The 24,230-nt window shown below is 45.9% G+C and overlaps 1 protein-coding gene across 11 annotated transcripts in view; it reads right to left on the bottom strand.

Moving 5' to 3' along the window:
- VLDLR (very low density lipoprotein receptor) overlaps positions 1-24,230 on the bottom strand; it is a 40,816-nt gene that overhangs the window by 9,854 nt on the left and 6,732 nt on the right. For 4 of the 11 annotated variants that reach the window (XM_008255864.5, XM_070067733.2, XM_089325107.1 and 1 more), the window contains 13 exons: positions 14,449-14,568; positions 9,902-10,024; positions 8,409-8,531; positions 5,919-6,290; positions 5,694-5,816; positions 5,485-5,607; positions 4,917-5,036; positions 4,688-4,813; positions 4,046-4,217; positions 3,222-3,440; positions 1,857-1,975; positions 1,016-1,155; positions 544-685 (listed from right to left, as the gene is read on the bottom strand). In XM_008255864.5, coding sequence (XP_008254086.1) covers positions 544-685; positions 1,016-1,155; positions 1,857-1,975; positions 3,222-3,440; positions 4,046-4,217; positions 4,688-4,813; positions 4,917-5,036; positions 5,485-5,607; positions 5,694-5,816; positions 5,919-6,290; positions 8,409-8,531; positions 9,902-10,024; positions 14,449-14,568 — 2,022 coding nt within the window. The remainder of the gene's footprint in view (positions 1-543; positions 686-1,015; positions 1,156-1,856; positions 1,976-3,221; positions 3,441-4,045; positions 4,218-4,687; positions 4,814-4,916; positions 5,037-5,484; positions 5,608-5,693; positions 5,817-5,918; positions 6,291-8,408; positions 8,532-9,901; positions 10,025-14,448; positions 14,569-24,230) is intronic. The other 7 variants (XM_070067901.2, XM_089325497.1, XM_089325405.1 and 4 more) reach the window with 2 other exon arrangements.

Genomic DNA, 24,230 nt, shown 5'->3' with positions numbered 1-24,230 from the left:
TTAGACCAGCCAGGCAACTTGAGTATGGCACAATATGACGAGATGTTTCTAAGAATCTGCACAATCCTATATAAGCTGTGTCACAAGGAGATGTAAACATCAGGGCTGAATGGTGTTCCACCCTAGTGTTCACATGTTGAAGAACTAAGAATGTCACCTTATTTGGAGGCAGGATAGTTACAGAGGAGATCAAGTTGAAATAAGCCCCTTAGGATGTGCCCTAATCCAAAATGACTTGTGTCCTCTCAAGAAGAGACCTGGACACAAACATCTATAGAGGGAAGACGACACGAGTAGACATAGGGAGCACCCGGCCACCTACAAACCCAATAAAAGCTGTGACACTCAGGGCTAGAAGGAAGATCACATCTCAAGTTGTGAAGCCCTTTGGGTTAAGACGTAAGTGAAAGATGCCAGAGCCCAGGTGTGGCATGTCTGAGGAGGGCTACAGGAGGCAACGATTCCCTGTGGAAGTTGAGTTGCTGCTTCTGAGTCATGCTGTGCCCTTACAGTGTCATCCAGGACAGGGCTCCTGCACATTACCTGATGGCTGCACAAGTTCATGATACACAATGATGTCTTGGGCATCATTAAGGTTGTTGACTAGAGTGGCCAGTTCTGATCCAGTGAACTTATTGGCACCATAGACTGCTTCGTTTTCCCCATCTATCCAGTAGACACGATCCTAAAACAGAACCCCCCCAATTAGCACGTACACTTAAGATGAAGTCATTATCTAAGATAATTGCTATTCACTGGCCAGTAGAGGACTGTGTTTTTGGGTATTGATCTTGGACATTAGATGTAAAGCTGTAAGAAGAGTAAGTCTGGGCTTCTTGAAGTACTTCAAGCAATTCGTATATCTAGTTTCTCCCAGGTTTTACGTGTAAACCATTTTTTAAGTCATTTTCCCTTTCCCTACCCTCCTTCCCCAACATCCATTCTTTCTCCTCAAAACGTGTAGCACGTTGGCAAAGTCAAAGGTGTACAGTTAGATGTGAGACACTCATCTTACCTCGAAAATTGTTAGTGCCAGAGGATGAGCTAGGAACTCCAGAGACTTGAGTACTATCCTGCGGTCTTGGCCATTTAAATCCACACTCGATAACATGTGCAACTTGGAATCCAGCCAGTAGAGGCGGCTTTTGATGAGGTCTAGGTAGGAGAAGAATTGACACTGTATGATAAGCCATTATAGCTCTGGCTTCCATTTAAAATAGCTAAGGCAAGAGAATATTCTATTTTCATGTTCATGGTTCCTTCTCCAGCAAAAGTTCCCAATGAGCCAGGGTAGGGTGGGGAGGGTTCCCACGAACCCTGGGAAGCAGTCTGAACTTACATTCAATTCGGGGGGAACTAATGGTAACTAAGATTCACAGGGTAACTGACTTCAGACATGTGAGCCGACAGGAAGTAGAAGAAGTGGGTTATTTTGTTGTTCTCCTCAGATAAACTAGAAGAAAAGTTTTAGAGGTGCCTGAGGTATTTAGTATGAGTCTCCTAAGACTGAATTTGAAATATATAAAGCCCCTATGGGCAACAGGCCAGTAATGATGGAGCATGTAACTTGTTAACTGTACTGTTCTACTTGTGTTATTCACTTGCTCTCACTCATAGTTGCCATTACACAGGGGTATATCCAAAAGTTCATGAAAAATGCATAGTATGAAAGAAACCATGCAAGGATTTCAATTTTCTTTGCACCAAAATACTTACCTTCTCACAGTTTTTTCCATGAACTTTTAGAATTACCCTCATGGGAGGAACCAGAAGAATCGTCTGTGGTAGTCCAGAACTAACCCTGGAGATGAATGAAGACAGCGGAAGTGGCGACAGAGAAGGAAGCACTTACGTACCCAGTGTAATTCCATTGGGCCATTGGATGTCCACTGTCACCAGTGGGCGTCTATCAAATCCATTCATTCCTGCTTTTTCTATTTTAGCTGGTTCACCCCAGTCTGACCAGTAAACAAATCTAGAAAGAATTTGATGAGAAATAATAAGCCTTAGTGGTTTAGAAGGAATAAGGTGTAGCTTGCAAGAAAAGCCTAAAGAATGAGCAGAAAGTTCTAGGGACTGAATGTCTGTAGAGACAAATATGTAACACTCAAGGATCTAAGTTATATTCTGGGTAAATAAAATTTAACACTAAGAATCTACAAGCTCACTAGTAACTGTATTCATCAGTATCAGTTGAACATAAAAATTTTAGCCCACAGTCATAAGGCATTATGTTGTTTTCTTTTTTAAAGGCCAATTCTTTACAAGGCCTGAGAGATGACTAATCTCTAAGGTTTACAGTAAGGGCTGCCTGCCTGTACTCTACCGAGGCTTCATGGGGGCCAACTGGGATGACTGTAGCCTTGATCAACTCCCTTGCCTGCCTTTCCCTGTTACTTAGTAGCAATTCAGGGACACCCTTCAGTGCAATGTTTCTAGAAAGGTCTGTTGGTATTAATGGGACTTTCAGAAAATGTGTACTTTTAAGTGAAATTGTTGAATAGTTTTCAAAATCCCTACTCTTTATGCTGCTATTCAGGTTCTTGTTTGTTTTTGACAGGCAGAGTGGACAGTGAGATAGAGAGACAGAGAGAAAGGTCTTCCTTTATTGTTGGTTCACCCTCTAATGGCCGCCGCGGCCGGCGCACCGTGCTGATCCAAAGGCAGGAGCCAGGTGCTTATCCTGGTCTCTCATGGGGTGCAGGGCCCAAGCACTTGGGCCATCCTCCACTGCACTCCCTGGCCACAGCAGAGAGCTGGCCTGGAAGAGGGGCAACCAGGACAGAATCCGGCGCCCCGACTGGGACTAGAACCCGGTGTGCCGGTGCCACAAGGCAGAGGATTAGCCTAGTGAGCCATGGCACCGGCCGCTATTCAGGTTTGATTGTGCAGAGTTAACCCAGCCAGGTGTTCAGACAAAAATATCACTTGCATGGAAGCTGGGTGGGCATAAGGGTCCAGATATAGCTTTTGGTACACATCAAACCAGAAAGGTTGTTTCATTAATGTCAAGCAGAAGTCAGACATATGGGAGTCAGACAAGCAGGACCTGTCATATAGATGAGGCCGTCCCAGGGTCACTCAGCTGTGGTACTACTGTCTCTGTGGGGCAGGTACTAAAAAGTCTTGAGGGTTTAGGAATAATTCATGTATGAAGAAAGCCCCTGACCTATACAGATAACATCCTAAGGGCTAAGCGACAGAAAACACGAAATACAAACCCAGACAGTGGGTCCACGGCTATGGAGGCAGGCTCTCGCAAGTCAGAGTTAAACAGGAACTTCCTCTTGGCTCCGTCTAGGGTGGCTACTGAAATAGTCCTAGAAGCCGCATCAGTCCAGTAGATGGTCTTGTACACCCAATCAACAGCAATGGCTGCAGGATTATAGACATTGTCGATCATTTTTACATGTCTACCAACCTTGTCATCAATTGAGGCACTGAAACAGAATAGGTCACAAAACATTTAAGAGTTTGTCACCATTAGAGCCAAGAGAACGGACATTTTGCTTGCAAAATGGTCAATGACTTTGTGTAGAAAGGACTATTAGAATACCATAGCTCATCACACATGTTTTTTAACCATGCTTCTCACTGATGCTAAGCCAGTAATATCACAAGGTATCTAGTCGCTGATAAATATTCTATACTCAGGCACAACAAAATTCTAAGTGAAACTATTTGTTTCAGTAACAACACATCTGAGTCTCAACAGTTCCTATTAAGAAATAGCATTCAATCCCACTTCTATTTGTAGTAATAGTGGAAAGTTCTCAACTAACTCTAGAGAAATGGGAGAAAATATGAGGAATGACGATCTGTTAGGGCGTGACGGCTGTAGCCAGATTTTACTTCGTCAACAGTGGTTAGTTTCTAATTAGGAACTGAGAGAAATTTATAATGGAAGAATCTGCATTAGATTTCATATTCCCGGGTACTTAGTTGCTAGCTTGGAGCCACAGCCAAGAGAAACTGCTCCAAACCTTCCCACAGGGCAAGTGCCCAAGACTTACGCCAAGACAGCAAGAACGGAAGTGCAAGTTACCTGAAGATGGCCTTCTGGCTGACGTCAGCCCAGAACAGTTTCTGAGCTGCAATATCAGCATCAAGAGCCACGGTGTTTCGCAGCTGCTCAACCAGTTGGATGTATTCTTTTCTCTCTAAGCCAATCTTGCGGATGTCTCTTCTATTAGTGAAGATCAGACTTGGCTCTTTGCCTGCAAGACAGGAGTCAGGTTTACTGCGTTTGGCTGCAAGAAGGGAAGGTCCTTCTAAGTCACCTCCTCTTAGCGGAGGAGCACTTCAGAAATAAAGGCAGTGCTGGACACACAGCGCTACCCATCCCGGAGTTCCTGCCCTGGGACTTGCAAGGGCTTCCCACTCTTCAGGAAGGCTGTCCCCAGGTCACCGCATTCCACAGCAAAGTGGCTGATGAGCAAGCTATGTAAATTGCACTCATGTTTCGGAAGCAGAAAGCCTGAAACTCTCCCACGTATTCATATGCAAAAGGAAGGACCAAGGCAGGCAAGTGTTTGGGGCACAGTCTGCTTTATAACCTGTACTACTGCACCAGGAGGTTAGTAGCCCTGCTCTCAAATACTATTTGATTATTGTAGTCACTGGCTGTACCTTTTATAAGCACTTACTCATAAAGGTACCAGTGCAACACCAGCCCAAGTCCATTTACCTACTGCCTTGCACACGCCAGTGGCAAGATCCATTTGATAGCCACGACTACATTCACACTTGTAACCGCCTTTTAAGTTGATACAAATTTGACTGCAGATTCCCGGATTTTGGCATTCGTCAATATCTAGGAGGGAAATTACAATTAGTCTTGCTGTTCCTATACCTTACTAGATAGAGACTGCCCTTTCCCAACACCCTGCGGGGTCAGCTTCTCTTCTCGCACTCACCTCCGCAGGTTTTCCTATCTATGAGTTCAAACCCAGCCGCACAGTCACATTCGTAGCCTATAACCGAGTCCTTGCAGATATGGGAACATCCACCATTATTGACCAAGCATTCGTTTACATCTGGAACAAAAATGCAGTGAAGTCATGTGCCAAGGTATTCCCAGTCAATATCTGTCTTATTCACATTTCAAATACATATTGTTTGTGATAACTTACCTAGCTGGCCTGATCAAACCCCCACGTTTTCTAAGACTTAACCATTTGTTCTATAGATGCACATCTCAGGACTGAGGAAGGCATGCACCCTATCTTTTTGGCAAATGAGCAGTTTGTAAAGCAGTGTTTGTTCAAGTTTCTCTGAGGTTGACTAGTTAACTTTAAGGAAGGTCAGTAATGAACTAGTTTGCAACTCCCTGGGTTATTAAGCCATAAAATCTTATTCTTAAACCTAATGATTGCAGGTTAATTCACTGAACATTTGACCAGGCATCCCACAAGCTCCCAACATGGGGTGCGCTGGATCCCATCCAAGGGCCCAGCTCCACGGCCCGGGCAGCCCTTCACTTACGGCACTCTTTCAGGGGCTCATCACTCCAGTCCCTGCAGTCCTGCTCCTGGTTACACACTTTGCTGATATCTATGCATTCCCCACTTCTGCACTTGAACTTGCCAGGGCCCAGGCACTGGTTGACTACAAAGAGAAACACAGAAGCAAACTGTCTTAGTGGATCTGATCGGAGCAGCTGCCCCTTTCCTAAAGGATGAGAAGAGACTCACCGTTCTTGCAGTTGACTTCATCCGAACCATCGACACAGTCGCGGATACCGTTACACTGCCTGCTGCCATGGATGCAGCTACCATCCTCGCATTCGAATTGGTCAGGTCGGCAGGTTCGAGAAGCTACAATGGGAGGGAACACCACGGGATGAAGCCAGCCACGCCCTCTCCGGTTGACACGTGGAAGACAACCGAACGAGCCATGCCGACGACAGAGCTACTTACGACAGTTGACCTCATCGCTACCATCCTTGCAGTCAGGGTCGCCGTCGCATCGCCACTTCTTGTGGATGCATTCGCCGGAGCCACACTGGATCTCGCTGGCAGGGCACTTGGTGTGGATCACGGGCTGGCGGCCACACTGCTCCAGGGATTCATCGGACTGGTCGGAGCAGTCCGCGTCGTCGTCGCACACCCAGCTGATGGGGATGCACGAGGAGGTGCTGCACTGGAACTCGTGGGCGCCGCAGGTGGGCGGGGCACAGTCAAGCTCATCGCTGCCATCGCTGCAGTCGTCCTGCCCATTGCACACAAAGTTCCTGGAGATGCAGCGGCCGCTGGAGCAAGTGAACTCGTCAGAGCTGCACGTTACATTGCCTAGCAAGAGAGAGGAGGTCCCATGGAAAACACATCAAGACTGGTCCCCGCAAGACTCTTAGCCCCAAATCCAATCTACCGATTTTTGACCATTACTCTTATCTTCCTAGTTTAACTTAAAAGCTAAAGTGGAGTGATATGAAGAACAAGTTCTTGGAATGTTAGCAAACAGCCTCACCGTGTTAAAAAAAAAAAAAAGCAGGCACATTGTAAATAAGTTAAAACTGGAAATACTGAACCAAGAAAATAGTTGAAGACTCGATGAGAACCACAATTAACTCATAAAGGGACAGTGATCCATAACAAATAATAACAAGAGAATTCATTGTGGAAGGCAGAGACTGTGCTATCCCTATTATCAGCATGCTGCTGGTTAGGTCAGATTCTCTCACTAGCTGAGAGTACCATGCATTAGGTAAACAGGTGAGATAATATGAAGGTACTTCAACAAGTACATGGAAATGGAAGTAAGAAATGTTTACCATGGTGTAAATTGTTTGAAATTCATGCATAAGCTTTTCATAATATATACTGTCCATGAACTTTTGAAGATCCCTCATAAAACAAGCATTAGGGCCAGCGCCACGGCTCACTAGGCTAATCCTCCACCTAGTGGCGCCGGCACACCGGGTTCTAGTCCCGGTCGGGGTGCCGGATTCTGTCCCGGTTGCCCCTCTTCCAGGCCAGCTCTCTGCTGTGGCCCGGGAAGGCAGTGGAGGATGACCCGAGTACTTGGGCCCTGCACCCCATGGGAGACCAGGATAAGCACCTGGCTCCTGCCCTCGGATCAGCGTGGTGCGCCAGCCGTGGTGGCCATTGGAGGGTGAACCAACGGCAAAAGGAAGACCTTTCTCTCTGTCTCTCTCTCTCACTATCCACTCTGCCTGTCAAAAAATAAAAAATAAAAATAAAAATAAAACAAGCATTAGGACACTATCAACAAAAAGAAGCAAGCCACATGCCACCATACATGGCTCTTCCTTTTTGGTCCTTTAAACGAAGATCAGAAATAAACACTTAAACACTTAGCATTTTTCAAAAATCACTCCTAGGGCTAACATCACAATCCAGCAACCAGGTATGCTAATAACGATAAGCTATTCATACTAGCCAGTTTGTACTTTAAGTCCTGCCAAACATATTAAGGTCACAATATGGTGGCAATTAGGATGGAGACCAGGACTCTCTTGGGAAGCAAAGACTAGATTTACATGGGAAACACTTGGCAGCTCCAGGGCTTGCCAATCCATAAAGCTCAACTCTAGGACTGAACACTAAAACTCATTAGACTAGGTGCAGTGGTATTGACCTCAAAGGAGGTGACTTCTACGTCCAAGACTGGTGTTTCACCTGTAAAGTTCCTGAGCTCCCTCGTATCCTACTGTGTCAGGAGGCCCACGCTCGTCACACTTGGGAGCTGTAGATTTTAGAGGCCCTATAAAAAGGGCGGTAGCTTGAAAGAGCATTGAAAGCAATGTTTGTTCAACCTAGAGATTTTCCCAGGGCCTCACCTTTGACATGTAACACTTTATTATAGATTTTCCAGGAAGAGAAACATGAAAGAATAGGAAACAGAGTTAGCTTTCTGTGACAGGAGACAAAGGTTGGGTAGGCTTTTCTTGGGAGCAGTTCCTAGCAAGATGTTAATTCCTGCTTCTGTGCCAATTGAACTTTTGCAAATTTTACAACATTGGGGGATAAGAAAAGCTTGTTTGATACTCAAGTAATTTATTGCAATGTGCCAGTCTAGTTTGGATTATGAATACCTTCTAGTTTTATTGAGCCAACCTGAGGAAGGCCCATGAATTACTGTCCTAACAGAGACAAAAGCCTACACGAGTGCTGCTTCACTGAGCTACTTCTACATGTAGATACCTTGATGCACTTACCTTCTTCTTTTTATTTGCCTAAAAGAAACACCAAGCAATGGTCAGTCACTATGTGAGCATCTTTCAGAGTTTTTGAGCTGTTATGAGGACAGGTCATTGAGCAGATAGTGAAGGTACTGAAAATTGAGTCAAGGCAACTGTGTCTTCATGCTGAAGTCGGCTTCCCCTGCCCGCCTTTCTGGGGGGAAAAGGGTCTTTGGGAAATGCCATTCAACACTGATCTTCTTACCACAGTTTTCTTCATCTTCTCCACTGTCACAATCACTTTCACCATCACATCTCCAGGACACTGGGATGCACTGAGTAGAACGGGCGCCACAGCTGATTTCATTTATGCGGCATGTTCTCATATCTGTTGATGATATACAGTCTCAAAAGAGCCTCAAAACTGGTGACTCCCTGTGCTGCCTGGAGGTGGTAACACCTGTAGCTCAGTGGCCTGGACCCTGATGAGATCTGCCTCGCCTACTCCAGGCCTGGGGAGATCCCTCAGCAGCTCCACTCTTTAGAAGCCTTGCCAATCTATGCCACCTGGCAGTGCACCCAAGAGCCTTGACCATGTCACCCCTTCAAGGTTCCACGGCGTGCTCAGTTCTGGCTTTTGTTTTACTTGGCACAGTAAAGTTTGCTGGCTGGCCTGCTCCTGGACCATTATTTATCTGTTGGATATCAAGTGGCCATATGCAGACATTATCACCTAATCCCAAATTCTTTAAAGGCCAGCTGATCTAACACTTATGAAATCTTCCACCGCCTGAATTCCTTTGTAAGCCTCCCTCCTCATCTCCTAATATTTACATCTTGCAGAGTAGGGACATGCCCTAATTCTCAACTTCACCAGATCATTCTCCACTAAAACTTGAGGCTGAATCTTTTATAGACTCTCTCTTAATTCACAGGTCTTTAACTCACCTGACTTGATTAACATTACAACTACACCCTGACTTCTTACCTAGAAAATTGAAAGTAACAGCCTTGTCTTCTTTCCTGCTTTATTTTCATTTATAATTACATTCTGGTCAAAACTTTTTTCATGGTACCCCTCCTCTTTAAGCACTTCAACAATCCTCTAGAGATTGCCTCAAAAAGAACTCTAAGACTTTCTTTAGGTTGACATGCAAATGACTTTAACTTACATGATCCCAAACCATCATCCTTAATGGCCTCATAGACTTTTGACTGTAGATTCACCCAAGGACAGAAACATTCATATGTATACCTATTGTTTTAGTAACTGTAGGTTGCATGCTTGTTAAAATCACCAAATCACCCTATTATTAGACACTTTACCTATTCAGTAATAGCTTTCTCATAAAATGGGAATCTTTGCTTCTAAAAGCTTTCATTTGTCCCATAGGGAACCTTCACAATTTGACTTAGCTTCCAGGACCAGAGTACCATCTGCTCAGAGTCATTATTACCCAACATTTGAAATCTATGCACCTAGTCAAGGAGTTCTTAATCAAATCTGCTGGCTTCAGTCTTAAATATCCAATATTGAAGCTACCCAAGAGAATGTCAGTCTTGTTAGACCAGGGAGAACATTCTTTAAAGGAGACTAATCAACTGTTAATAACTCAACTGACCTTGGAGTCAATTGGCCTAAACCTTAAGGCAGGCAAAGGAAAACCAACACCAGGTAGTAAATACAACAGTGCTTAGAAAAATGAGACACACAACGATGACTTGGGAAAGTTGAAGTCCAAAGCAAGTCACACTCACGGCACTGCTCTGGGCTTTCATCAGAACCATCTTCACAGTCAGGATCCCCGTCGCACTGCCATCGATTGGGAATACACTGGCCATTGTTGCACACAAAATCCGACTCAGCACATGTCTTCTTTACTACAAAAGTTTATTTAGAGGATTAAACTTGAAGTCACCCACACAAGAGACCTACTCCCTTCACATCAGAGCTAAAACTACATTTTAGTGTGTTGTCCTCTAAAACTAAAGCTGAGTTGATGGTTATCCAACTGGCAAAATCTAGGACAATTTGGGAGAAAAAAACATTCTTTTTGTTCCAGAGGAGGAAACCATTCATTTGAGAGACTTGAAGGATACTAAAGTCAAGCCAAGACCAAGGTGGCCCCATCAGACAAAGATGGCCCATTATTTTACAAACTCAGGATACCTGACAATCAACTTCTTTTTTTTTTTTTTTTTGTAACAGTTGAATTCTCTTTCTGAATTTCTTCCAGGTCACTCAAGTACTTTGTAAGTTTTATAGTCCATTTTCCTTTGCTAGAACAGATAATTCATAAAGTTTATTTTGGCTCTCAAGGCTGAAGGCTGAGATGTACGAGAGCATGTGCCAGCATCTACTGAGCTTCTGGTGAGGGCTCTGTGCTGTGCCATGCCGTGGTGGTAAAGTGGAATGGAAAGCAGCGGTATATGGAAGAGATAAAACAATCTGCTCTCACAGTAGCTAACCTGATCCTTAGTGCTTCTCAGGAATCCAATCACTTCTTAAATATTCCACTGCCTCTCAGCACCATCACACGGGAAGTCATATTTCAACGTGAGTTTCAGAGGGGACAAACCATGTTCCAACCACAGCAGTAAAAGAGCCAAACACCCCAACCTCTGGCGAGGTCATAGTATCCTGTTTGTTATGGACTAAATGTTTCCACCCCAAGTTCACATGTTGAAATCCTAGCTCTCGGTGTGATGGGATTAGACGCAGGGGTTTTGAGAAGGGGGAAGCCCTCATGAACAGGATTAGCGCCTTTATGAAAAGAACATGAGAGCTTGCTTGCTTGCTTTCTGTTCTGCACCATGTGAGGCCGTCTATGTACTAGGAAGAGTCCTCCACAGACATCCGATCTGCTGGGACCTTGATCTTGGACTTCCCTGCCTCCAGAACTATGGGAAATAAATTTCTGGTATTTAAGTTATCCGGTCTCTTGTATTTTTTCTTACAGCAAGGTAAACTCATCAAGACCCTCTTCTAAGGGCAACTGAACCCATCTATTTAATATAGCTACAGAAGACCAAACTCCAATATCAAGTAGGGCCGCTCCCAGCAGTGTGCTCAGGCACAGGAAGGCACCCAGTAGGAAAAGGAGGTGACTTAAAGGCAAGTATAAAGAGATAGGTGTACTTAGAATTCAAGGCAGATGACAATTGAGCCCTTCCAGCCAAAGGGTTGGCTAACATCAGCCAGCGGAAAGGTACTGAAGCTGCCAGGGCTAACATCCATAACTCTAGCATTAAAACAGCCTAAGGCAAGGTATTCATCCCACTGCTAATTCTTCCTGGGGCAGGCCTTTCCCCTACATTTATGGTTATAATACAACAAATTACACTGTCCAAGCTGGAAGAGTGTTGCCAAAGTAGCCACACAGGCTTCCCTAGGCTTGTCTTTGTCAGATCCTCTTCTTTACCCGTGTGCCTGTTCTTCCCACCTGAATTTCCTCTGAAAATATTCTCACACAGATACTGAGTGACGGCAATTCAGTTACAAGTGTACATTTTGCTGAAGATTTACAAAGTTAGGGATTTAACCCGGGAAGAACTCTATGGTGTAGCTTAAAATAGTGAAGAGATTGTGATGATAGTCAGGGTCTAGAACTTGAGATGACACTGACGAAGTTGGATGATTCACAAAGCATTATTCATTTCCTTGAATTGTGTAGCCAAGGAAACAAGAAAGGCCACATTCACTCTTAGATTCATACCTGTTTCTAAAATCACCCAAATGCTCAGACCCCAGTGTTAACGGATTTAGTGCTGTCTAAACCCTGTGTTCTGGGAGTGTGGAGGAAGAGGCCAGAGGTTAGCTGCTTTAATTGAAGTCTTTGGTATTCTTCAGAAGTTGCAAAGACAGTATGGGAACGAATTATAAGGAGACTGCATGATGTTACATAGCAGAAAATGTCACGAGGATGTGAAAGAATGGCCCTAAAACAAGTGAGCAAAGCAAATTAGGACAGACAAAACTTGGGAGTTCATCTCTCTCTCATCTGCAGAGAAACTGGGAGGGTAAGAAATGGGTAAAAATCTGGATGTGCCACTGAGGAAGCGAACTGCCAGTGACATACTGAAGACATCCAAGTTACAGAATAAGCAGCTCAGCCTCACACTTAGGAAAGAATGAGTTATTGGGACCAATAGAAGCACACAGCTTATGGAATCTAAGTCAAGTTGATGTGCTTTCAAGAAGGAGCAGGGGGCCGGCGCTGTGGCACAGTAGGCTAAGCCCCAGCCTGCAGCAATAGCATCCCACATGGCCGCCAGTTTGTGTCCCTGCTGCTCCACTTCCGATCCAGCTCTCTGCCATGGCCTGGGAAAGCCGCAGAAGATGGACCCTGCATCCACAAGGGAGACCCTGAGGAAGCTCCTGGCTTCAGATCGGTCCAGTTCTGGCTGTTGCAGCCCTTTGGGGAGTGAAAGAATGGAGGGAAGATCTTTCTGTCTCTCTCTCTCTCTCTGACTGTAACTCTGCCTTTCAAATACATAAAACCTTAAAAGAAGGGGCCCAGTGAAAACTGTAAGCAGATTCCATATCAAAGGGTTAGAAAAAATAGGAGGTGGCTTTGGAGGTTTTCAGCAATTGTGTAGCTTTTGTTTCATAGAGGGGACATCCCAGAATCCGCACTTAGAGCTTCGCTGAGTGATGCTTCTACTTCCCCCTCTCCCCTCACTCCTGGGAGGCAGCAACGTGACTAGAAGGGGTCTTTTGAACCTCATGGGCAATAGATATTATGAAAAATGAAACATGGATGTCAAATTCTTTTGCACCATGATCAATAAATCTTTTAATTCCGTTTTCCACAAATATTCTACAGCACACTTACCTATCTGGCTTTCCCCACTTTGAATGACTTAATGTAGTGCATGCCCACCTCCTTCTCTTTTAAAACTCCCCTATCATGTGACCAGCAGAGGGTGTCTGGGCAAAGGCTACTCTAGAAGAAGTCAGCGATGACCCAGGACATTTTCTACTGACTTGGTTTGATGATAAAAGAAGACTTCCACAGCATGAAGAGAATGACTTTGTAGAAAAAGAAATGCATTTTGCAAATACACAGTTCAGAATAGAGGAGGGATGGCTCCCCCAAGAGAAGAGTTAACAAGAATGAGGACCTTCCAGTGAAACCCTGAGTGAGAGAACCACATCACCTAGGTAACCCAGAAATAGCATGGAACTCAATGTCTTGTGGAATAGATTAAAATCTTGGTGTTAAAAATGCAAATGATTGCACACGAGAACTATTCTTGGTCCTGAGGCTGGAAATAAGTTTCTTCCCCGAGACTGTGGAATGGGTTTTTTATGATTCTGAAAGAGCTCCTGATCTGCATATCGGCATGGAAACAAACATGGTATCGCTCAGAGACATGAGGCATTGTAATGATACGTGAAGTATATAAGGGCAGAGAAGATGGCCGGTGACGGAACCTACATTTCGCTCCTACTTGGCCTTTGTAGTTCTAGTTTCTATAGTGAATATCTGCATTTAACATCTTTCAAAAAGTCATGACAGTGCTAGCACCGATAGTCACACACAACACTGTGGCAGGATTTGTACAACAAAGGACAAAAGGGTCATAGGCAAACTTCAGCACGTATTCAAGGTACCTAAATGTGACCTTGACATGAGGCTACAGAGACTGCAGACACAGGCATTTCTCACAGGGATCTTGTGATAGATGCTGATCAATGGCTATGAGGTTAGATTCCTATTCTCTTGGGAAGACACTGTCTTCCGCCCTGTTTAATGCTTTAGAATTAGCCACTATTGTAGACAGAGAACTATAAAAAGAATCCTTATCTGACCTTTGATCTGTGCTGGCTTGTCGTTTCCATGTCAGGGGTTAATCAACGCTCTGAAATTGTAGGGGGCTTTGTGGTGTCCATGCTTTCTTTGATTTCTGGGATCAGAACCATTTGAGAATTTTTTTTTAAAAAAGTCACTTCTAAGCAGTTCTCTGTGTGCCTCTATTTCTGGTCCTCCCCAACCCTTCCCCCAGCTTCCTAGACCACATGTTTGCCTGATCTAAGATAAACCAGGTCCTGTCATTTGAAAGGAACTCTGCCTGCAACATTCCATGCTCCAGTCGATAACCTCGCGTCAGACATCCAATGATATCCCTCTGGACCAGGAAGTAGAGATTCTTTGGACTCGGGTTCACAGTGTTTCTTAGGAATGGAGTTTATTTGCAGAATATCGGAACATTTGCAGAAACCAAGATAACATCATCGTATTTCAATAAAATGTGTAAGTGCAAGGCAGGTGGCAAGTGAGATTAGCACACGTTGCACTCACCACAGTTCTTTTCATCACTGCCATCCACACAGTCTTCATCGCCATCACATTTCCACAGCTGAGTAATGCAGCGGCCATTGGTGCACTGGAATTGGGAAGCTTCGCACTTGGTTTTTCTCCCTAGAATCAGGAAGGAACACTTAGCAAAGTAAACACAAGAGGGTGATGAGTTAGAGAGCCAAGTTACTCCAGCCCCGTGGGGAGCGACCCTCTCAGAGGGCCGGCTGCAGACTTGGCAGGCTGGGGGCCAGAGCTGGGAGGGTCTTGAGGCAGCAACTGACAGTCACTGAGCGCCTGGCTGGGCACATGCTACGGCTAGACACTAGATTTCCCATCCTCTTTTGCAGGGAGGGATAGCCAAGAGACTAAGTTCTGGCTTATGGAATGGAAACAGCAATGGTAACACACAAGTTCTAGGAAGCAGAGTTGCATTAACGAGACTTTGGTCACGATGGACTGCATAGGCATCCATGGTACCACCGGGTTATAACAGAGCTGAAAGATTCCTAGTGCCTTGGGAATGCATGGCTGAAGAACAGGTAGGAGTGAAGCAAACTGCATGAGAAAACAAAGAACCCCCAAGAGAACTCACTGCGAAGGGTTAGCAGAAACTTCTGCAGGCCTCAATAAGTTCTAAGGCTACCATTACTGAAGAGCAGAGTTCATGGTACAATATCAGTTTGTATGTACATCTATGAAAACAGACACTAAGCAAACCACCATGGACACGGTTGTGAAAAGCACAACACCTGCTCCAGAACCATGTCTGGCAGGCTGTTCAGGAGGTGAAGGCCTGGTTAGCACAGGCGATGGCTCCCTGCCTGTGCTTTCTCCTGAGGACCAGCCGGTGGGACAGATGTGGACACAGAAGACAGCGGGATGCACAATCCTGTCTCTGTAGAGGCCGAGGCCCAGTGTGTGTGTGAGTGAGTTTTTAAACACAGAGTTTTAAAAAGTAGCAATGGTTAGAAATAGAATATAATTTATAAAATAAGGCTAGAAAGTAGAAAATCTTTTTGTGCAGCTTGACAGTGTTTTTGTGTTTCAAGCCAAGTTTTTATTAGCATCAAAAGGCCAAAAAAATTGTAAGGCTTATAAGGTAAGAAGTTACTATCAGTCAAAGTTCATTTACTAGAAGTTTTTTTTTAAATATATAAATTGAGGGTACCCTAGGTTTGCAGTGGGTGAAGTCTACAGTAGCCTACATACAGGAGATCACGTTGAACTCCTGCTGAATCCCCCAGGGACACTTCCTGTCCCGCAAGCTCCCTGGATGGGAAGTGCCCTATACAAGTGGACTGTATTTTCTATTTATATACTTCATTTTTATTGTACTTTTTATGTCTAGGGATGTTTACAAACACCACTGTTACAACTGCCTGCAGTGTTTAGTATGGAAACTGCCCAACTTTGTAGCCTAGTAACAGCAGGCTGTGCCATGCAGCCAAGGTGTGTAATAGGCTACACCATCTAGGTTCATGTAAGTATACTCTATGATGTTCACACAATGGCAAAATCACCAAATGACTCACTTCTCAGAACATATCCCCATCACTGAGCAATGCCATGACTGTACTGTTAAAAAACACAGAAGCCTCATTTCTTTCCTTTTATTTTGTCTGAAATTAGGCGTGGTGGCTGGAAGAATGATCTCAGGCCAGGGGAGCCAAGATAGAAGGAACCCAGATTGCACTCTGTCCAAAAGGGTATTACATCTACCCAGGGACTCAGCTCTCGTTTGTTTCAGCCTCTTGTGTTGCAATAATCACACAGCCAAATCCTAGTCCCTTACTGGGTTTCTTGCCCACATCCCTACTATTATTCATGAATAATGTTCCCATTACAAGCAAAATAAACGGGCAGCAAGGCGAGGGTACAAACTGAGGTTTAACACACGGTTCCACATCTTAGAAACTGACGTCTTGGCCGGTGCCGCGGCTCACTAGGCTAATCCTCCGCCTTGCGGCGCCGGCACACCGGGTTCTAGTCCTGGTCGGGGCACCGGATTCTGTCCCAGTTGCCCCTCTTCCAGGACAGCTCTCTGCTGTGGCCAGGGAGTGCAGTGGAGGATGGCCCAAGTGCTTGGGCCCTGCACCCCATGGGAGACCAGGATAGGTACCTGGCTCCTGCCATCGGATCAGCACGATGCGCCGGCCGCAGCGTGCCGGCTGCGGCGGCCATTGAAGGGTGAACCAACTGCAAAAGGAAGACCTTTCTCTCTGTCTCTCTCTCTCACTGTCCACTCTGCCTGTCAAAAAAAATTAAAAAATAAAAAAGAAACTGACTTCTAGTTGGAAAACCACATTTGCAAGACAGCTCCAAGAAAAATTAAAAGTGTCAAGCAAGTATAGATAGTTAAGAGGCAAAGGGAGATCATTTCTAATTTTGTGGTGGAGACAGACCTGGTTTTTGCCGGTTTCCCCAGGCTCAGTGTTTGGAGATTTAAGTCACACAACAGTATGAACTAAGACTTGTTAAGCAGGACACTCAGTTTCGTGCCTGGCACAGCTACTGGGCAGGTGTCTCTTATCATTCACAGTGATGTCCCTTTGGAGGGTGCGATTTCTTTGAGATACGAGACAAATGACACAGATGTGGTTGCTCAAAGCAAATGTACACAAGTTCTCAAGAAAACCAGTAGACTCTTACAGTTGGGGTTGATTACGCAGGGGTTTGTAGGCAGAAGTCTCGCGATTTCCTGCCACCTTTCAGCCTCTGCAGCTGTGGCCTGCTGGCGTAAGAAGGGATAATACAGAGACTAGCACAGACTGGGACGCTTGTGTTGCGTGCACAATACTGCAGTTGGTCTCCCTCGCATCAGCTCCTCCCTGCTGTCTGGAAGCATTCTGTGCTTTGTGACGAATTCCCAGCGAGATTCTGATTTGGTATGAATCAGGATTACCACACAGATGTGATCACCTTCTGAGCTACTATCTACCATTCTCCTCCCCGAAGACTAGCCAAGCTAGGACCCAGCTACAGAGCAGTATGGCTTAAGGGCACTTTCTATCTATGTTCCAGAATATTTATTCAATCTACATGTAAGATACCAGGAATTTGGAATAGAGAACAAGAGGAGTGTGGTGATGGCTATTAGGAAGCACCACCTGTTTGTCTTTATACAAGGGGACTTCTAAAGTTTTGTTGAAAATGGAATTTTGAAATAAGGGGTTTTTTCTTTTTTTTGTAAAAAGCATTTGAAATCCGTGCATATAGTGGGTAATCAAAAAGTTGTTGCAAAATACATGCTATGAAAAACTGTGCAAGGATTTCAGTCTTTTTTGTGTGTGCCAAACTACGATAATTTAACCATTTAATGTATTTACTAGAGAGACAGAGAAAGCATTTTCCTATCTGCTGGTTTACTCTCCAAATGCCTGCACTGGCCAGGACGGGGCCCGGCTGAAGTCGGGAGTCAGGAGCTCAAATGAGATCCCGCCACCTCAGTGGCAGGAACCCAATTAGTTGGGGCATCCCCCTTGTCTCCCAGAGTCTGTAGTAACAGGAAGCTGGAGTGAGATATTCCACCCAGGCACTCTGACACGGGATACAGGTGTCTTAACCGCTAGGCTAAAGGCTTCCCTTTGGACTGCCGACAGGAGGCACCTGCCTGTCTCTTCCCCTCTGCTCCACTGCCTCTGTCTTCTTAACACGCAAGTACTGTGCATGTTCTCCATGCTGGGGTGCACGTTTCCAGAGGCTGTTTGCTGAGTTCAGTTTCCTCACTGCCTTTGAGGTCAACTGGAGTGATAAGAATCTACTCTGAGCACTAAAATAGAAATATAAAGTCAGAGAGCATGGCTATGAATATGCTTGGGAAGAGTACTGGGGCTGCAGCGGGAATCCACGGAGGGCTGAAAGGCACTGGGGAGCTGATTTTAGTTACCAAAGGTCAAGTCACAGTGAGACAAAAACACTGAGTTCATACCTACATAGTCAAACACAGAACCGTATCATCATACTCAGATGTAAAAGCTGATGTCAAAGGGTGATTTTGTACTTCAGCATGTTGCACCTGCAATATCTCCCTAAAAATGAAGTTTCTGGTTGTTTCATTTGACAGACAAAAGAGGCACAAGACAGACAGCTCCTGAATCCACTGGCTTATTGCCCAGATGTGTGCAACATCCGGGATTGGACTGGGCTGAGCTGAAGCTGGGAATTTAGAATTCAATCCAGGCTTCCTATGTGGGTGGCTGGGACCCAAGTACCTGAGGGTCTGCATTAGCAGAAAGTTGAGTTAGGAGCCCAAACTCAAACCCAAGGACTCTGATGTGGGATGCAGGTGTCCCAACTGGCATCTTAACCGCTAGGCCAAATACCTGTCCCCAGATGAATTTGAAGATACAGAGCTTATAGATACCATAGCTGGCTTGGGATTCAAATGTGAATACAATACCCTAAGGCAGGCAGTCCACTGTTACCTGAATTTAGTAGCACTAAGCAAGCTACCAACAGTGACAAAACAATAATGAAATCCCAGCAGGTCTGTGGCAAGAGTATATACTGAGCAGGCTCAGGACAGGGATTAGCATTTTCAGTGTTAATTCCACTACCCTAAGGCACATAGAGGTTCCCTTTCTACCTTTTCTTATCCAAGATGTGTCCATCTCATCTACCTTTCACCTGACGGTCATGATGCTGCTTCACCTTCACTCGCACCCCACCTCGAGTTGTTTCCCACTCAGCTGACATTAGGAGTCCAGTGTGCTACTAAAACAGCCCTCCCAGCCAAAGAGAGCAGTGGGCTCAGGGAAGAGTGGGAAGGCTTGACGGCTCTATAAAGGACTCTCTCAAGAGAGGCCGCTAAGGACCTGAAGCCTTACGGCTATGCCTCGTAGCTCCCTAAGCACTTTGTTTTGAGGCAGAAAGTACTCCCTAGTACTGGTTAGCGCTCAGTCACCTGACTGGAAGGCTCCCAAGTTCCGAAAGTGTTCTCCCTTTCCAACGGTGGTACTCAGCTGGGACCGCCGCTGTAGAGAGGTCCCATGAAACAGAAAGCACCCAAGGAGTTAAGAAGCTTTGCGTTTCCAAAGCTTCGGGGATTACAGGACTGTGAACTTGTAGTCTATTTCTATCCAGCGATGTTAAGTCTCAAGTTCAGTATTATACTGAACCCTAGGTTCTTTTCATTCTTTGACGCCAATCATGTCTCAAAGAAACAGAAGCACTAGGTACTCTCTAGTGAAAAGTTGGAGTAAAATTCAGTTGTTCCTCGAAGCCACAGGGTTTTGTGGGAAATGCCTCAGCGGTGAGGGAGTGGTCAAAGTGGGGGAAAGGCTCTGAAGGCAGGGGCTCTTGGAGGGGGGTGCGGAGGAGTCACACTTATGCTTCTATTAACTTTATTTTGAATGTTGAAATGCTGCATGCTAGTATGAAAATGGTTCTTCTGCCTTAAGAAATGAAATGGCCATCGCTTCTTGGCCTTTTGGCTAAGATCAAGTGTAGAAATGAAATGGTCTAGGTTTCCATCTAGTTCTAATACTTAGAATGAATGTCTCTGCCCCTTTGGATCAAGGGCACTGGAAGTCATTTGCACCTATTCATGGCAACTTGAAGTTGTAATGAATGAACTCCCCGAGGTGTGCATGCATCGCTCACTTTGTCCACTTTTATCGATGAAATCAGACTCTGCAAACTTACATCAAGGCGCCCGTGTCCCAGGAGCCTTGCTTACCTAAACAGTAAATGCTGCTACCCACACACGTTCGTAGTTTACTGGCTCCCAGAAACTCAGGTGTTTTTTTTTGTTTTGTTTTTTTGTTTGTTTGTTTTTTGTTTTTGTTTTTGTTTTTGACAGGCAGAGTGGACAGTGAGAGAGAGAGACAGAGAGAAAGGTTTTCCTTTGCCGTTGGTTCACCCTCCAATGGCTGCCGCGGCCGGCGCATCGTGCTGATCCAATGGCAGGACCCAGGTACTTCTCCTGGTCTCCCATGGGGTGCAGAGTCCAAGCACTTGGGCCATCCTCCACTGCACTCCCTGGCCACAGCAGAGAGCTGGCCTGGAAGAGGGGCAACCGGGACAGAATCCGGCGCCCCGACCAGGACTAGAACCCGGTGTGCCGGCGCCTCAAGGCGGAGGATTAGCCTAGTGAACCGCAGTGCCGGCTCAGGGTTTTTAATGCATAGAGAGGTCAGCCTGCTGTTGTCTAACTGTCCCTGCAAGGGTTAACATGGAAGAACAATATGTAAATTTCAGCTAAGGAATGCAGCAAAGACCTCAGAGTGAAGACCAAGACTTCAGGATGAGCTCCCAATTTCCCCTGGAGGACTCTGAGTGACATCTTGGCAGAAGTGCTACAGCACAGATGCCCATGGAGAGCCTGTCTGGGTATCAAACCCAGCACACCCTGCAGTCTGCACAGACCGGCTCTTGCTGCCACGCTGCTGGTGCCACCAGGACCAGGCCTTCACCTGTCTCAGGACTGCAGTATAAGGGTGGTTGGTATCTGCTGGAATTTCTGCAGTTCATTTGTTTTGGCACTCCTGGGGCCATTTATTTTTAGTCTAGTCCTCGTCTTCTGTTTGCTCCTTTAATGCCAACCATTCTATTCATAGACTAAAACTTCTTTTAGGACAAGGAAGATTTCTGAGTCAGCAAAGACGTTTTCCTACAGGGTAGAGAGTTTATATGAGGCAAAAGACCTCAAGGGAGTGCTAAGGAAGAAGTTCCAAGTTGTCAGGTGCAAAGGCTGGGCTCTGGCCTGAAAGTCTGTCTCTGAAGCATCAGGAACCAGTTAAGGAGCAACTCTATACTGTTAGACATTTGGGTTAATCCTTCCATTTGAGACAAGCAAATTGCATAGTTCAATTGTCAGTTCAATTTACGTTTTACTGAGATCATCTCAACTATCATGGAGAAACAATAGAATGCTTTTTGTTGTCGGCCAAGCACTGCTTTAAGATTTCATGTCTCCTAGCTCATTTAACTTTTAGTGCTACACTGTTTGCATTTTCACTCTGCTGTCACAGGCTAGGAAACCTGTTTGAGAAGGGAAGTATAGACATATTCCCAAGATCACCATGGGCAGACCTGGGACTTGAGCCCAGGCAGTCTGGTTCCAGATACTGTACTGTACTGAGCATGCGACTAAACTACAACATTCAACTCCAGAACTATGTACTTCTAGAATATTCCGTGGACTTGAAATTTAGCAAGTGGAACCACCTTAAACTAATCTAGAATTCTGGGATTTTACTTGTCAAGATGATGCTCTCATAATACACCCTTAGTGTTGAGATGGAGCCCTCTCTCCCATCTCCATCCCACTTTTTCAAAGTGCTGCTAGCATTTCCCTAACAAGTCTTTTTTTTTTTTTTTTTCAAAAAGACTACAGCTTTTGGTTTTCTTTTTGGGACACATTGGTCAAGTCAGAGCAAAGGCTTTCTACCTGATTTATCTTGGAAATCACTGCCTTCTGTGAGTGGTTCTCAAGTTCTCCTGTGCATCCAGAATCTCCTGAGAGACCAGTTAACATATAGAACTGCTAGGGCTGGTGCCACGGCTCACTAGGCTAATCCTCCACCTAGCGGCACCGGCACACCGGGTTCTAGTCCCGGTCGGGGCGCTGGATTCTGTCCCGGTTGCCCCTCTTCCAGGCCAGCTCTCTGCTGTGGCCAGGGAGTGCAGTGGAGGATGGCCCAAGTGCTTGGGCCCTGCACCCCATGGGAGACCAGGAGAAGTACCTGGCTCCTGCCATCGGATCAGCGCGGTGCTCCGGCCGCAGTGCACCAGCCGTGGCAGCCATTGGAGGGTGAACCAACAGCAAAAAGGAAGACCTTTCTCTCTGTCTCTCTCTCTCACTACCCACTCTGCCTGTCAAAAAAAAAAAAAAAAAAAAAAAAAAAAAAAAAAAAAAAAAGAATTGCTAGGACCATCCCAGGGATTCTGATTCAGGAGGTGGAACATGGACCTTAGCTTGCTTTTCAGATGCAATACTGTTGACACTATTGGTCTCAGACCATATGCATACTTGAAAAAGTTTGAGGAAAATGAAATTAAAAGATAACTTTATTCTGGTGCAAAAAATCATGAAATTCATGGGTTTTTCATGAAACTTACTTAGCAACAACATTTTTGGAAACTCTGTACTTTTTTTTTTTTTTTTTGACAGGCAGAGTGGACAGTGAGAGAGAGAGACAGAGAGAGAAAGGTCTTCCTTTTGCCGTTGGTTCACCCTCCAATGGCCGCCGCTGCAGCCGGCGCACCGCGCTGATCCTGGCAGGAGCCAGGAACCAGGTGCTTTTCCTGGTCTCCCATGGGGTGCAGGGCCCAAGCACCTGGGCCATCCTCCACTGCACTCCCTGGCCATAGCAGAGAGCTGGCCTGGAAGAGGGGCAACCGGGACAGAATCTGGCGCCCCAACCGGGACTAGAACCCGGTGTGCCGGCGCCGCAAGGTGGAGGATTAGCCTATTGAGCCACGGCGCCGGCCAGGAAACTCTGTACTTTGAGAACCATTGCACTAAGGTTAAGCAGCCGCAGATTCTACTCATAATGGAAATAGCCTTTTCATATTGAAGGCTGTAATACCGAGCATACAACTAACCCCCATAAGGCCTCATGCCCATCACTGGAAGGACACAGGAGATAAATGCCAGTATTTTACAACAGACATGTTGATGACAGCCTGGCTGAAGCTCCTGAGCCCCTTATGTCGTAAAATTTGGCTGCCTTAACAGAAGGGCGTGCTACAGAGGTTCTTCTAGCATGCATCTGCCCCTCCCTGTGTGCCGTAGTTTCGATTGAGTGGATCACTTCCTCTACCTCAGCGGTCCAGAAAGGAGCCCAGACTCTTCTCCCCTGACCTCTGGCCATGAAGTGCTGGCCACATTCTGGCCTTCCTCTCTCGCTCGATCTAAGTTTGCATCTCCTGCTGCTTTACCTCCGGGCTGCTAGACTCTATCTCTAAATCAAGATGGTGATCCAAACAACCGCAGATGGCCTCAAGTGCCAAGGACAGGGGCATCTCCTGGCTTCCCACTGCCTCTAGGACTGAGCTCCAATTTCTCCAGACTTTTCCCTGCTGGTCATCGCCCACGTCCTCACAGCTCCAAGGGGCCCTGCTTCCTTCCCTTTGCCTTTACCTGTCCTCATGCCTGCTCTGTCTCTCAGCCACGGGCCACTCCTGTTCACTTAGCCACCAGGGCGGGCTCAGATGGCATCTCCCAAACGAGCCCTCCATGAGTTTCTTGGCAGAACCGGGAGTTTTACCAAGGTGCCCTGCGCCTGTCCCAGGGGTGTCGTGCACTGAGACCTGAGCACGCACTTCCCTGTTTCCACCTTTCCTTACAGAGATCCCCTAAGGCAGGGCCCAATATTTATCCTTGTAATGAACTACAGGTGCCTGACACCCACACATTCTCCAGGTGCCCATGCTAGCACTCGTGGAAGCATGAGTTGATTTATTAGGTCACTAACAAAGCCGGCCTGAACTCTAGACTTTCATCCAGGCATTCTTCTCAGCATTTCTGAACTGAAGTCCAAGGGAGACCAGTTGTTTGATTCACCAGAATACTTCAAAAGACTCTGGGTTCAAAGGCCCCCGTCCTGTATGCCCTGGGGAGGTATTTTCACCTCGTCTTTGTGGCGCTTTCTCATTTAGGAACAGCGCACTCACGACACATGTGTCTGTCAGAATGCGTGTGTCAGGGTGGGTGTGCTGGCCCCGTTTCCATGCAGGGAGAGAGGTTCCGACCTGGAGGCGAAGGCAGCTGAGTGGGAGGTTAGGAGTGCGTGTGTCACACCCAGATTGCACTCCTGACGTCTCGATGGTTTTTGGTA

The sequence above is a fragment of the Oryctolagus cuniculus genome, chromosome 1 (assembly GCF_051225735.1).
Source record: "Oryctolagus cuniculus isolate XC-2025 breed Fujian yellow rabbit chromosome 1, ASM5122573v1, whole genome shotgun sequence".
In the NCBI taxonomy this organism is placed as follows: Eukaryota; Metazoa; Chordata; class Mammalia; order Lagomorpha; family Leporidae; genus Oryctolagus; species Oryctolagus cuniculus.
The sequence above is the reverse complement of the archived record's forward strand: the minus strand, read 5'-3'. Positions and strand labels throughout refer to the sequence as shown.